A 14,888-nucleotide genomic window follows, 5' to 3' on the forward strand; every position below is an offset into this window, starting at 1 on the left:
AGTGACATGCATCTGGAACAAAAAGTACATCTTAACAATCTGGGCAGCCTGAACAAAATACAAAGACAGAGATGGAGGCTTAGGGCAAAAGTGCAAAATGTTTAAGGAACAACTAAGCAGCAAGACAGCACATCAAACCTTTGTGGTGAAGCTCCCAGACTGGAAATTCAAAAATGTGTGTTCAGTTAGAGGAGCCTGCTATACAAAGCCAAGAAAAGGTCATGGAGGCAAACAAGTTAAGGGCTGATCTGAGAAAAGCCAATGGAAATCGGTAGATTAGGCACGAGTGCATAGAATTAGCCCAAGAGAGCTGAAGAAAGTGAAGATTGAGTGTGCAAGGAAAGTGCAGGCAACCAGGATGGAGCATGAGGCTGCTGTGGTGAGGCTGCAGATGGAGCTGGATGAGACTTGAGCCCAACCATGCACAGAATCTAATAGCTCTGGAGCTTCTATGCCAATGCTTTGATATTCAATGACTTGGTTCATGTTTTGTTTATGAGGTTTAAATTGTTTTAACTGCTCTGAGGAGCATCAAAGCTCCTGTAACGTCTGTAGATATTTAAAGCATAAGCTATTGATAAGAATCCAAAAAGCCCTCGATTTCTTAATAGAATATAACCTGTCAAAATATAAAGTGAACATGTCAGTGATGAGACAAGTGCTACTTGAAAGCTACTTTCAAACCTTTTCCAACAATTTACAGTTATGCCATTTTGCAGACACCTTTATCCAGAGTGACTTGATCTAATTTTTCACTATTGTTGCTCAGGGTCCAACAATAGTAGCTTGGTGGACCTGGGATTCAAACTCATTCCAATTGGTAGCCCATCACCTTGACCACTAAGCAATAACATCTCTCAACAATGTTACACACACACACACACACACACACACACACACACACACACCCCACCCCTACAGGCAAGAATAACGTTTATTGTTTGTTATAGCACTGGCATAAAAATTATATATTTTTTAAAGTCATGACATTTTTTGTACCATTGACTAATAATTTATTTGTGGTGAGGCTACAGAGGAGAGTGGAGGAGGCTCATGGCTCCAGAGCACCAATTGCAGCATTTTATAGTGACTCCATGAAAGACAAGAAAGTCCAGTGTTCATTTTAAGCCACATCACTGCAGCATGTAGTGTTTCCCCTCAAACAGCTCAAGGATTGAACTAAGTCTACGAAAAGGTTGGGGAATTCTTCCCTGAAGAAAATTTGATCCTGTGGAACAGGAAGCAAAAAACACTGAGGAAGTCTGTGTATATACACAGTACTCAATCCAGCATTGTACCTGCATCCCCACTAATAAAATGGCCATTTCTTCTGTACTAGGTCAGCTTTTTTTTTTTTTGCAAACAAGCAATGCTGTTAATATATTTCAGAAATGCAAGCAGTACATATTGATCTTTAGCAAAACTGAACAAGTTGTTTCTCCGTTACTTTTTTAAAGGATGAATGATGAGCCATGTACAGTTGTTTATTTTATTTCCAATAGGTCTTCACACTTGTTTCTTAAAATAAACCTTTTATGTACATATTTATAATCCTAATATAGCAGAACAGACAACTGAAAACATACAGGAAACTGAAAGTGGACTAGTAAAATGTATATTTAAACCCAGTCCTGAAGCCAGAATGGTTTAATAAGCATTTTTATTCTCAATCACTTTCAACAGCTCAAAAGCTGGCATTTGCATCCTGTCCAAAACCAATCTTAATAGAAACTATATAGCTAAATAATTAGATTCATTTTAAATCCACTCATCCTAAATTTGGCCTTTATATAGGTTTAAGCTTTATAAAACAAAATAAGATAAGCTTGTGTTAACTTAGGACAGAAAGACTTATCTTGTATTGATAAAGGTTCACGGTCACGCTTGAAATGGATGGTTTGCAAAAGACTAAGGCAGAAACATACATAATGTCCTTATTAAACCTTGCACTTAACTTGCCATTCACATTTGCTTGCCTTGGCACAATCATGCTATATTGAAAAACGATTTTTTTTTACTCTATAAAGTCTTATAGAACTAAAACATCCACATACACGGAGAAAAAAAAAAAAAAAAACGTCAGCACACACATTCAAGAGTACCATACCAGCACATATCACAGTTAATGTTGTCCCTTGTAGATCCTATTCAGCAACTGAAGGTCAAATTTGGTTGTAAGATTTTACATTTCCTTGCATAATTGACCATGGTAAATGAATATAAAACTGGTCTAAATGGGGGTAGGGCACATAAGTACACAGCACTTAAGCAACTCAAATCCTATGAGGTATATAAGAGAAGAATTTGTGCAAACAGAGTACATTGAATAAATGGTTGAACTTAAGGTAAATTCACTAATTCAATAAGGGCCTTTCAGTAGAATCCTGTTTTGCATTTCCAGTCAAAAAGACCTTCCAATTACCAAGCTGTACCGAAAAGTGCAAAATAAACTTGAACCTAAAAACGCAACTTAGAGAAAACACATTACCACAGCTTTGACTCATTCAACGTAGACAGTACATGATGATGGCATAAAATGGTGTTAAATGTGTGTGTGTGAGAGAGAGAACTGGATACATCTGTTAAAGGCTTCAATGGTCTCTAGGTTCATGTGAGTAGGTTCAAATTTAAAAACGTAGCACCTGAGAAGCATCAAACATGGATCCGTAATCATAATTCTTACAATTTTACAGTGTATGTGAAGAGGTTAATGTTCCACATATTATGTGTAGATCAGTGAAGTATGCAAACCCAGAATTAGTTTCACAGCTAATATGTAACAATACCCAATTTTTAAAAATTCACATCCAGTTAAAATAAGATGCTGACCAAACTAATACAGAATAACAGAATAAAAGTTGAAAGGCAATGTAATTCAAGAGAATCAACCAATCAATGCTGCTGAAATAATGTAACCACTAGGGGAAGTGAGCACATTGTCAGAAATGAGACCATGAAGTCTGTAAGTGCCTAATTACAGGCTGGAATCTGGTAAAATTTTGTAAAATTCCTAAAAATATAGAAAATTCTCCTCTGAAAGTATAAACACATTTCCAACTGGCTTTTGATGAGAAGGAAAACTGCTATAATAAATATTATATTAAAGCTGGAATTACAATTGTGCTTTACTTTCTAAACCCATGACATCTCTGGGATTTACACCCTTGCTTCAAATGCTTTTGATGCACCCCTAAAAACAGCTTTAAAAGCCTACTTAAAAGTTGAAATGTAGTCAAAATGACTGACATGATGTTCCTCCTTAAGCACTAAACTTCCTGCTTCATTAAAAATTTTAACCGACACCGAAAGCTCTCAATTAATTATTTAAACTGCTTTTATACCATTAAAAAACTGTCAGAAACACAGAAGGCTCAATATAATCCATCAAACACAAACAAGGGGGAAAAGCTTTGGAGCATAGAGTGACTGGGACCCTCTTGCTTTCACACAGCAAATTCTCACACACACAAAAAAAAAAAAAACCTTTTTGCACATATTGACTAAATTTTTTTGCACATTTTGGATGTCAGCTGCAAAGAAATGGGAAGAGGCCTGTTTGTCATACTTTCTTTGTTATTTCCTCAACTGCATAAAACATGTCAGTATCCCAACTGTTCAGTCCTGTTCTTTTGTCCTTTATGCTTCCTCTGGTGGTGCGGGCCTCTTGAGATCTCGTATTTGCTTGATGAGATAGTTCTTTTCGTCACAGAACTGCTCGTCCTCTGAGCGGTCTGTTTGGAATTGGCTCAGGAAGTCCACCAGTTTGGATTGGTTCTTCAACAGGATGTCCAAAACAGGTTGTGTCTTATTTGGATTTGCCACAAACACCTGATAAACACACCAGATTAAGTTTAAGCCGAGGCCACTCTACTAATTTAGCATCACGGCGGTTAAAATGAGAAATAACACCCAACCCTGTATTCATTTACTGCTTTTTAATATCAGCCTTCATCAATCCTTGTCATTATTTGTAATGGCAGTACCGTTACCAGTTGAAGTGAGATTTGTAAGTTGTCCCCCATGGAGGCCGGTGACAAACAGCTAAGAATAAGCATTTTTTTTTTGCTTACAATAACTTCTGTGCAAGTTTCCACATTTTGAGGCATTTATCTATGTATTATATCAGCCATCAATAACCTAAACTTTGTACCTAGTGCTTGTCAACAACTTGGTACTGTGACTATATTAATTGTAATCGTGTAATTCTAACCTGTAATAATTAGAGATTTCTATCCATTTTCAGCTATTTTTGATGTAGCTAAATCTCAAATTCATTAGGTTATTAGTCTCTTTATCCTGTTATTATGTAGTGAACAAAGTTAAAAAGAAAGCCTTACTTATAGACTGCTACATGGTTTATTAGCAAGAAATGTAAAATAAAGTTAAACATCAAAAGACATTGATACACTAACATGGGAAAGTGACATTAAATCTATCCCACTACATGATAAAGTTGCATTATTGCCCAACAGGAGCCATCATTACACTAACAACAATATTTTGGCTCTGCACCGTACAGTACAACAATTCATTTTGTTAGACACACAATAGTCAGAATTAACAGAAACATACCTTAAAGACATGAAAAGCTTCAAACTGTATGTTGCGACTGTTGTCTCTCAACATGTTCATCATCAGTTTCAGGTTCTCGGCTCGACTGATGTATTTGGTCATGACTGTAAAGTTGTGTCTGTCCAGCAAGAGTTCTCCCAAGAGCTGTGTGTGGAATGAAATAGAATGTGTCTTCAATAAAGCAGTTTCAAGCACCTGTCAGTCCTATGTTTTACATCAACAAGTATTTTTCGATGGGTTCTTAAAACATAGTAAGATTTCATTAAAAACAATACATATTGAATGTCCACCTCAGTTGATGTTTAAATCGGCCTCAGCTCATTTATCTACAGCACGATTCTATTCACAAATATTGTCCAGATCAGTATGATTGCTAAAAGACACAAGTGACCATCTCTATTTTAGAGGACAAAACTGCTGCAACAACCAGCAACATGACTCATTTTACCGATAAATGCAGACCGATCAATTACCCAAATATGTGGATATGCCAGTCAAAGCAAAAAAATCAACACAGCTGTGTGTGTCTGAACAGCTGAATGTCCTGAATCTATCCTTACCTTCAGTGACTGCCGTTTGGTGACATAATTGTCAGAATGCAGTAGCTTTTCGTACTCTGTAAATACCTGAGAAATTGACAAGATTTTCAATCAGATGCACAGTTGTATTTCTGCAAACCTCACTGTTCACATTAAACTATTAGTAATTGTACTATAAAGAATAGAAAACATTATAGGAAGCTAGAGAAAGTGGTGCTTACTCTGTCATAATTTGTCTCCAAGAAATCAGCACACATGATTTTGTGTCTTGTAAGGAGATCCTAAAAAAAAAAGTGTCATTATTGTGTTAGCTGGGATTTGTTTCTAACTGAAGTCATGTAAACAGGTAAGTTGAATAATTGTACCTTAAACGAAGCAAAGGCATCTGAGGCAATGTCAAAAGTGGAGAGTTCCACAAAGTGGAAGAAGCAATAGAAGTCCTCAGAGAAGAGAACAGTGCGGGCCAAGGGCTCGTGACGGAGACACTCTCTCAACATCATGCCGCAGTTTAGAGCCACTTCTGGAGTCTCATAGCTGCAATTATCAGAGAATACATAGCTACCAATGAAGACATTACTAAAAGATAGCTAATTGTTCAGGAAAAAAAAGGAAGAAGCTTCTGAAAAATCTGGTTCTTTTAGCAGTTATGAAATTTTAATTGTGTGAGACATGAATTTCCCCATGTGAAAAGATCCGTGTTATTATTCTATATCTGGTGCTAACCATTTAGACCGGATATTATTTCTAGACATACACTCAAAAAGACCAAGTGTAGCACATTCATGCAGTGATCTAATCTGTTAATCATGAGGCAGACTTGAACCATGGCATGGTTGTTGGAGAGCAGAAAAGTATCACACACAATAGATCAAACCTTGAGGTGGATTGTGTATAATAGCAGAAGACAAGATACACCAGGTTCCACTCTTGTCATCCAAGGAGAAGAATCTGAGGTGTGCTACAGACTCACTTAAATTGCACAGCTGACGACAGAAAAAGTTTACCTTGAGCGATTGTGTGTCCACGATAGCCTCAAATTCCTGTTCTTGACTGACAGAAGAGGAAGATGATGAAGTCTTCTGCTGTTGAAGCCTATCCATCCTAAGGTTTATTGTTTTGTGCATGCTGAGATGCCTTTCTACTCACCACAGTTATATAGAGTGATTAAAATTACCGTTTATCCTTCCTTGCATCTCAAAACAATCAGGCCATTTTTCTGTGACTCCCTTTTAGCAACAAGGTCACTCGCTGTTCACTCAGTGTTTTTGCACCATTCTGTGTAAACGCTAAAGATTGTTGGGTTTGAGAAATCCTGCGACATCAGAAGTTTCTCAGTTACTCAAACCCACCCATCTGGCACCAACAACCATGCCACAGTTAAAGTCAGAGATTTTATATAGCCAACAATTTCATGCATTTTGTTGGTCCACATAACCAGCTGATTAGAAAAGTATATGTGCAGTTGTACATGTTGTCCTAATAACGTGGACATTAAGTCTATGCCTGTTATGTATTGCTGTTGAATGAATGCACAGCCCTAATACATTTGCTATATCTCATACCTTTACCTAAAAGGGCAGCTTTGAGCCTTAGACCATTTTGTTGGCCACACACGCTGATCATTGCATGTTCAGAGGCCATCAACCCACCTACAGCACCAGGAGTCTAACATTCCAGAGAAACAAAGCCAATAATTACATTACCCTTCATCCCCTACTAATCCAATCTGAATTGCCATCATTTTAATCATTTAATCCTATACATAATGTTTTCAAACAGCGACTAAACTGCATTTTCTTAATAATAAATAGTAACTAGGTGCAGTTGCTAAGTTGCTTGGTAAATATTCGGATAAAACAGTTATTTGGAATCAACTCAGAACTTCTGGTCTATATGGTATGCTTTTTTTTTTCTCCTTGATAATCAATGGTCAATTTCCACACACTCTTTCTCGCTCCCTTATTGAACACTAGCTAAAAACCTGGACTGGAATAGGCAGACACTACATCAGTTTGAGGTGCCACTAATGCAATGTCATGGCACAGCTGGATTTGCCTGGAGACTAATGATAAATTAACAAATCTGAGTGCACAATCAACAACACATGCACCAATGGGCAGCATTGCACAAAACCAGCAACAACTTCTCGCCATTAAAATAACGCTAACACATCGAAAGCTGTCACAAAGGAAATCAAATTTGACTTCATGCAAGAGGTCAATGCAGCTTCCTGTTATACTAGTAAACAAATATTTGTTTATGTTTGTGAATATGGAGAGGAGAGAACAAGCAATGTTGAGAAATAAACTAGCCTATTAACTTAAAATGACATCATTTATGGACTAAAAGGTGTCCAGTGCTTGCAGCTATAAGAACAGAAACAGGAAATGTACACTCTGATGCGATAAGATGGTTAAAAACAACATATCAGTAAAGACAACAGGAACTGACAGCATAATCAATGTTTTTCTTAGGAATGTGCTCATCATTATTGCACCCTAAGGCTTGGAAAACTCACCCTTTCAGCAGCATGAAGAGGATCTGAGAGTGGGAGGAAATGTACTCGACTGTTGGAGTGCGGGTACCAATCTGACGCCTCACTATGTTGCTGAACAGATGAACCACATCCTTCTTTCCCTTTGGTGAGCAAAATTAAGCCCAATTGAGTGCAAATGCTAAATCAATCTAAATGCATGCACAAGGTAAACCAGAAATTAAAAGCCACATAACTAAGCACAAATAAATGAAAAACAAATTTAACAAACCCATTAAAAAAAACAAAAAATAGTAGCAGCTAAACGGCATCTTAAATGTTGTATCCCTCTTTAAATATAATAAATCACACACACACACACACACACACACACACACACACACACACACACACACACACACACACACACACCAAATGTATTAAAAGCTACAAAAACTAAAGATAAATCCAAATAGAAAAGTCACCTCAAAATCAATCCTCTGCAGGTTGGCTATGAGGGCGATGAAGAGGTTGGTATTGTAAAGCTCCTGTGCCAGTTGGGCCACTGCTTCAGTCTGAGGCTCTTTGTCTCCGGTGCCGCACAACACCTCTTTCAACGAGGCTAGATTCTTTGAAATTTCCTCAGCAACCTGTTGAAAAAGTTTTCCTCTTATCACTCACATGACTACTGCCTTGTCATGCACAGATCATTAATGTTTAATTGATGCATAAATGCTGTCGTTTACCTTTTCACTCTTCTTGTTGTCAGATGATTCCAGCTTCTCTAAGCATGCCACATTCTCCTTGAGATTCTTCACAATCTCTGCTGGACTCTTCTGAGATTTCCCAAAAGGGAACGGCATGTTGTTTAGATGGTTTGCTTGGGTTTAGATGAAGCAAGAAACCTTTCACCTTCCAAGGAACCAACAAATACAAAATCTGTAATGATACAACGTATGACATTAAAAATAACTCTGGTATTAGAGACAAATAAGTACTGAAGTCATGTGCAAACTTGCTGATCAGGTTTTATCCTCTGTATTTCAATGAATACAAAGATATGCAAAAATACACAGCTCTGCCAGGGTATTATGTACCTGTCTTCTATCAGATACTTCTACTAGGTGAGCTTTGAGGAAATGACTATTGCTTTACATAATTTGTCAGCCAGCGATAGAAATGATCGGTCACAGGCCCAGCATTAACCAGACATTTCTTTGCACCAATTCTCTGGAGAGTAATGGCACTGCCATGGCAGCCGTACTTCACAAGATGTTGTGGATGTGTGTGTCTGTGTCTAAATTTCTTTCAGCATTGGTGCCTCGTCTTATAAAGACCTCTATGTTATTTGGGGTGTTACAGAATCAACTAAAAGTATGCAGAGGTTAGCACTAGATAATGATCATAACAAACTGTGCAAACAAAAAAAAAAAAAGGGCAGCTAGTTTCTAAAAACTCAGATCTACAAGGTGGACCATGCCTGAGTCAGTACCAGCTTAAGAGAAACCCATCTTTCATAAAAATTTCTGGTGAGAGGTGGTTATTTAATGGATCAAGCTATAATATAACATAATATCACCTGTAAGCTCCTAACTAATGGTTTATTGTAAATTTAATAATCAGGATTTATCAAAAGCATCGAAGTTAAGATGTACAGTTCCTGCTTAAACTGAGAAAATGGTAGAAGTAACTTGAAATATATAAAATAAATAAAGGTTATTTGCACTGTAGAAGGTGGGACCATAGAAAAACAGAAATGAGATGCAGTCTCCAATTACATGTCAGGACTTTTCCCCCCTGTGACTGTCAACAGACTTCTGAATCAACGATTTGCTATTCAAAGTCACCAACATTTGTCACACAGACGTCACAGGTGACGTCAAGATGATATTCTTCGAACGCACTGAAACAAGAAGACTGTGTCATTTAATGCAAAGAATTTTGCAGTCTATCAAACAAAATTCCACAACAGAGTTAACCATGTGATTTTCCTTCCTGCAGCAAAGGAACAGCTTTATCCTTGGTTCAAAAATAAATTACAAAATGCTCCATTTTAAGATCAATGTTCATACATAAAAATGATAATATATGAATAATAAAAAATAAATAAAAAAGGAAAAAAGATGCAAGATCTTGGGGGTGGTATGCCTATGGTAATATGTAAAAGAAGAAACCACTAACTAGTACATTTTTATAATTAATAGTGAATATCTTTAATAACTTATCAGAAAAAAAAATTCTATGAGTGTTTGGACTGATATACAGACCATTTCTCAGGATTTCATTTATTTTTTTGGGGTGCTCACTTAATCTCTAAGTGTAGATTATGAGGCAACTGAAGTTGACAAGAAATATGTAGGCAAAGCACAATCACACCACAGTTAAATATTTCAAGAAGTAATTTATTTGTGTCATGCAAGTTTTTTAAAAATAGCTTAACTAGCTAATGGATTCTCCAAAACCTAAAAATAAAAGGCAGGAAAAAGAGCATTTCCACTCTTTATGGTGTTAAGGTGAGTAGTGAAGGCATAATTATCTTACCAGCTGTGCAATTGGGAACTGCAAATATTGTCCATTTGCCCCGACACAAAGCAAGAGCGCATCATATTGGAGAAAGGAGATGCGGCTTCCAGGAAGTGTCCTAATATCTGAGTGTTCAAAATGCCTGCTCTAATCATTCCAGATTCACTCTTCTGGCTCATCCTTTGGTTGGTTGGGGAGAAAAATGCTTTTTTGGCTGTATTTTTGTGAGCAAAATCAAAATGCCAGATGGAGATTGCAGCATTTAAAAGAAAAAAGATTTCTTTGATTCCTGACGGTATTTAAAACTCAAATAAGTTCATATATAAAAATGTCGTTTTACTAATAAGACCAAAAAAACCAGGGCAAACCACTTCTAAAATTATTCTGTCATCAGTGTGATGTATTTAGCTATTAATCAGTCTGTGATAATAATGGTCAACGTTGTGTCTGACCCTATACATCTTTAGAAACTCAATCAAGTGCAAGCGGGGTGCTTTTCTACCACCTCTCATTACTCTTAACTTCTTAGGCAAGATATTTATAGCCTTTACATGGATTAGCTGTTATTAAACAACCTACAATACTCCACATTATCTTGGTTATATTACGTCAACTGGCTACTGATTTGGCATGAAGAGACAAATCGTATTTATCAGTAATAAGGACTTTCATACGCATTTTAAACACCTGATAAGCCTGAACTTTTTGTGTTTATATGTTTAATAATAAGCTGATTGGCTCTTGTACTGAAGGGTGGGACTCCTTATAATACAGGCACTGCCCCATTACACACGGCCCCATTCATGTTTCAAGCAGCAGTCTGTCTCTAGTCATCTGCCAAGTCTGATAAAGCTCTCTTTGCAGTATGTACTCAGAACCACACCTCCAAAACACACACATGTGGGCTGCATGAGCAAGAACACGTGAACTGACAGGCAAGTAGAGATGTCTCCTTTCCCTGATTGGTAGGATGTACACAGTCCTTATTATTTGTTTTGTTTTTTCTCTACAGTTTACAAAACATCACAGACACTGAGGATTTTATCTCAAATAGCCATTTAACTAATAGCTTTGAGGGAGTCAGGAGAACATTATATTTATTATTATATTTAGAATTAAAAAAGCTGTCTAAATTACAAACATTTAAATATTCTGTTGCTGCTGTTTCTTTGGCCAGCTATTTCTGTGTTTTTAAAGGAACTTGCTTAAGTTCCTATTGCCTTCTATATTATCGTCTACAATCATGGTGATGATCTTTTAGTCTAAAAAGTAATAGACCTGAATTTAGCTGCAAAATTGAACAAAAGTCCACCTACAATTAAAACCTTTTACTTGGTTATTTTGGCTGGATGATTTGGATTAAAGCCTATATATATAAATGTGTCCATTTTCTCAGTATTTCCATCAATTTTAAAAAAAAAACATTGCGGATTTGAAAACAAGTTCTTTTGGCTTCGGCAATCTCAAAGTCAACAAGTATCTCACCAGCCTACATTTCAAGCATACTTTACCTTCAACAGAAACAATGCCGACTTTTTTTTGTTGTACATTACAAACACATAACATTCACTTAGAACAATGAACAAAAGTAAAATAGGGCCACATTCTATTATTTAACTAGAGGATCAGGTAACTGAATCTTTGAAAAACATACAAGGTGGAAGTTATCATCATTTATATACATTATATAGTGAATTTTCCAAGTGGATTTTTGACGTCTGCTTGCTTTAAAAGTTTAACATCACTTTTAGTTTGTGTTGCTATTCCTTAGACTTTCGCAGCAGTCTTGCAGGACGCTAATAAAACAGTGAGGCATGAGATGATAAAGAACCACCATGATGTAGAGCTCCACTAACCAAGCCAGCGTTATTTAGCCGAATTGGCTAAGCTACTAGACAAGCAAGCTGAAGTCTGATAGCTATCGATCGCCACCACCCAGTCAAAATGACTGACAGAGCCAGCAGGTATCGGTCAAGTTTGATGAAAATATCTTTAAAAGCTAGATTTTAAAGACTTATGTTGCTTTCTAAAGTACTAAAAACAAAAACCTGTGTGATTCATCTTCAGCCCATTTTGGACTTTTTGTGCCTCGCTAGCTAGCGTTAGCCCCCTGGGTAACTCACTTAGGGCAAGTCGATTTCCTGTCGTTGATTAGCAAGCTAAGCGAGTTTGCTAACTTTTTAAGCCGGCTTCGACCAGAAAAGGCAGATTATTTCAAAACATAAACATGTTTACAATATCAGAATATGCGGGGATGTGGCCAGGATTAACAATAAGGGTTAGTTTTTTACACAGACATGAGCAGAGCTCCTGAGGTACTGAACTTTTTTCAATGACAGCAAGCTAACGCAACTGAATTACAGTCATAAAAGCGGTGCTAACGAACAACACAGAAAAACACTGCAACCCAAGTCAACGTTAAACAGAAACGACCAACGAATTTGCAATAAACAAACAAACAAACAAACAAACAAATAAATAAGATAAAAAGACACTTAGCAGGCTGGGTTTAACTTCTTCTGAATAGCCACATTAGCTAGCATGAACATGAGCCAGTTTAGCAGGTTGTGAGAGGAGCTCCAGTGGGATCTACTCACCACATTCACTTTTCACACTTGGGAAAATCACTTGTGCAAGTCGTTCGAAAGAAAACGTCTAGGAGCAGCAAAAAAAATAAACGAAAACAGAATTTAAATAACTTTGTACACGCTGTTCACGCCTCAAAATGGTTTCGGCGCTGGAGAAAACTATCAGATTTGCTGTCAGCCGTTTATCGTCTGGAGCTCACTGAAGCCCTTCACCGAAGAATAACTCTATCAGGGAAGTTCGAGTGTTTGTAGATCCGCCCACCGCTCATGATTGACATATTTTTGACCAATAGGATCTTTGATAAGGGATCCCCCCCTTTCCTCCTCCCCCTTGATATATTAGTAGCTGTTTTTGATGCAAACAGATTTTATCAACTAGAACAGACAGCAAACAAACAGGGTTATTACCAGGATTACACCCAGGTTTCCATCAATAGTTAAAGCGGTAATCTTAAAATGCATTAAATCTATCTGTATTAAAACGTCTCTACCAGTAGCTTCTTTCCATTAAACAGACATGTATGTAATGATGGTGCTTCCTGCATCAATCTCTTGCATAATTTCTGTTTCACGCCCAAGTCATAAAGTGAATGTTTAACAGTGTCCAGAAAATTAAAATGACAGGCTGATAACAACATAGACCTCCTATTTCCCCATTCCAAGGTTATCAGATGTCATTCATGATGTGCCACCACAAAACTGGTTCATGTCTATGGAACTGTATGAATCATATTTTCCAGTTCCCATCACTGTACAACACTGATGCTTTTAGAGGTTTTGATTTCAAGGACAGACACCTTTTTTTTTAAGTTCTTCCTTGTGGCCCACTTTAGCCCAACATGTTTTCTCAAGATGCATGCAGGCAGCCCTGTTACCTTTCAATGGTCAATGCTACTAATCATACTGCCTCTTTATACAACTGGCTCAAATATGCTCCCACCAAAAAGCAGGCGACCCATGACCCATTATCGCCACTTTACAGTACTCTGTCTCATGGTGAACTTGGAGTGCATTCTGGGATTGTTGTGAATGAAGCCGCCCGGAGACTGTCATGCCTTCTTTTAAATCAATGTTGTGTCAGTCAGCTGTATGGCCTGGTCTTTATCAGCAATCAGGTCTGCACTGAACTCAGAGATTACAATGACCCATTAGTTCCTCAGGAGCTCTCGGTTGCACTATTATAAACTGTTGTAGAAAGGACATTATTTACATTTACACTATTTACTGTAGAATGTCACCCAAATGATGATGGGTTCCCTTCTGTGTCTGGTTCCTCTCAAGGTTTCTTCCTCATATCATCTCAAGGAGTTTTTCCTTGCCGCCGTCGCCTCCGGCTTGCTCATTAGGGGTAGGGATAGATATATAGTATCATAAATTTTAAGTTAATATTTTCATTCATTCATTCATCTTCTACCGCTTATCCGAACTACCTCGGGTCACGGGGAGCCTGTGCCTATCTCAGGTGTCATCGGGCATAAAGGCAGGATACACCCTGGACGGAGTGCCAACCCATCGCAGGGCACACACACACACTCATTCACTCACACAATATGGACAATTTTCCAGAGATGCCAATCAACCTACCATGCATGTCTTTGGACTGGGGGAGGAAACCGGAGTACCCGGAGGAAACCCCCGAGGCACAGGGAGAACATGCAAACTCCACACACACAAGGTGGAGGCGGGAATCGAACCCCGACCCTGGAGGTGTGAGGCGAACGTGCTAACCACTAAGCCACCATGCCCCCCCAAGTTAATATTTTTTAAATTAATTTCAAACTTTAATTTTATATATTCACTTATTTACTTTTATTCTTATTTTTTTCTTCATCTTATTATTATTCTATATTTATTTCCTTTTCTCTCTCTTCTGTTTCCATACTTCTGTAAAGCTGCTTTGAGACAATGGGAAATTGTTAAAAGAGCTATACAAATAAATTGAATTGAATTGAATTGAAATTCTCAGTGCATTCTCATCAACGGCACAATAGTGCAGTAGATATAATGTACAGCATATAATCCTGGGAAAATTATGTTCCATCCAGTAGACATTTTATATAAACATATACGGTTTAGTTACCAAGCAAGCAACACTTTTCCATTGCCCTAAACCCAATTGATAGAGAGATAGATAGCAATCAATTTTATGATTTTGGAACTCACAAACCATAAACAGTAAAACACACACACACA

At 37.5% G+C, this 14,888-nt stretch overlaps 1 protein-coding gene across 2 annotated transcripts; it reads right to left on the minus strand.

The window, feature by feature from the left end:
• Positions 1–1,475: 1,475 nt before the first annotated feature.
• Positions 1,476–12,924, minus strand: cab39l1 (calcium binding protein 39, like 1). Of its 2 annotated transcripts, none has more exons than XM_060885026.1 (9): positions 12,705–12,924; positions 8,331–8,523; positions 8,070–8,234; positions 7,630–7,748; positions 5,477–5,645; positions 5,333–5,392; positions 5,133–5,198; positions 4,573–4,716; positions 1,476–3,828 (listed from the first exon to the last, which is right to left on the minus strand). In XM_060885026.1, exons 2-9 carry the CDS (start codon positions 8,445–8,447, stop codon positions 3,637–3,639), a joined length of 1,032 nt encoding a protein of 343 aa, XP_060741009.1. In that variant the 5' UTR covers positions 8,448–8,523; positions 12,705–12,924; the 3' UTR covers positions 1,476–3,636. The 2 variants fall into 2 exon arrangements, with proteins under 2 accessions (XP_060741009.1, XP_060741010.1); XM_060885027.1 differs by lacking the exon at positions 12,705–12,924 and adding an exon at positions 9,852–9,880.
• Positions 12,925–14,888: the final 1,964 nt, after the last annotated feature.

Source organism: Tachysurus vachellii, chromosome 13 (genome assembly GCF_030014155.1).
Source record: "Tachysurus vachellii isolate PV-2020 chromosome 13, HZAU_Pvac_v1, whole genome shotgun sequence".
NCBI classification, from domain to species: domain Eukaryota; kingdom Metazoa; phylum Chordata; class Actinopteri; order Siluriformes; family Bagridae; genus Tachysurus; species Tachysurus vachellii.

Coding starts and splice junctions, on each gene's coding strand:
- cab39l1 (XM_060885026.1), bottom strand. CDS start 8,447: ATGCCGTTCCCTTTTGGGAAATCTCAGAAGAGTCCAGCAGAGATTGTG. Junction 8,235..8,330: donor ACAACAAGAAGAGTGAAAAG/GTAAACGACAGC, acceptor CTTTTTCAACAG/GTTGCTGAGGAAATTTCAAA. Junction 4,717..5,132: donor CCAAACGGCAGTCACTGAAG/GTAAGGATAGAT, acceptor TTCCACACACAG/CTCTTGGGAGAACTCTTGCT.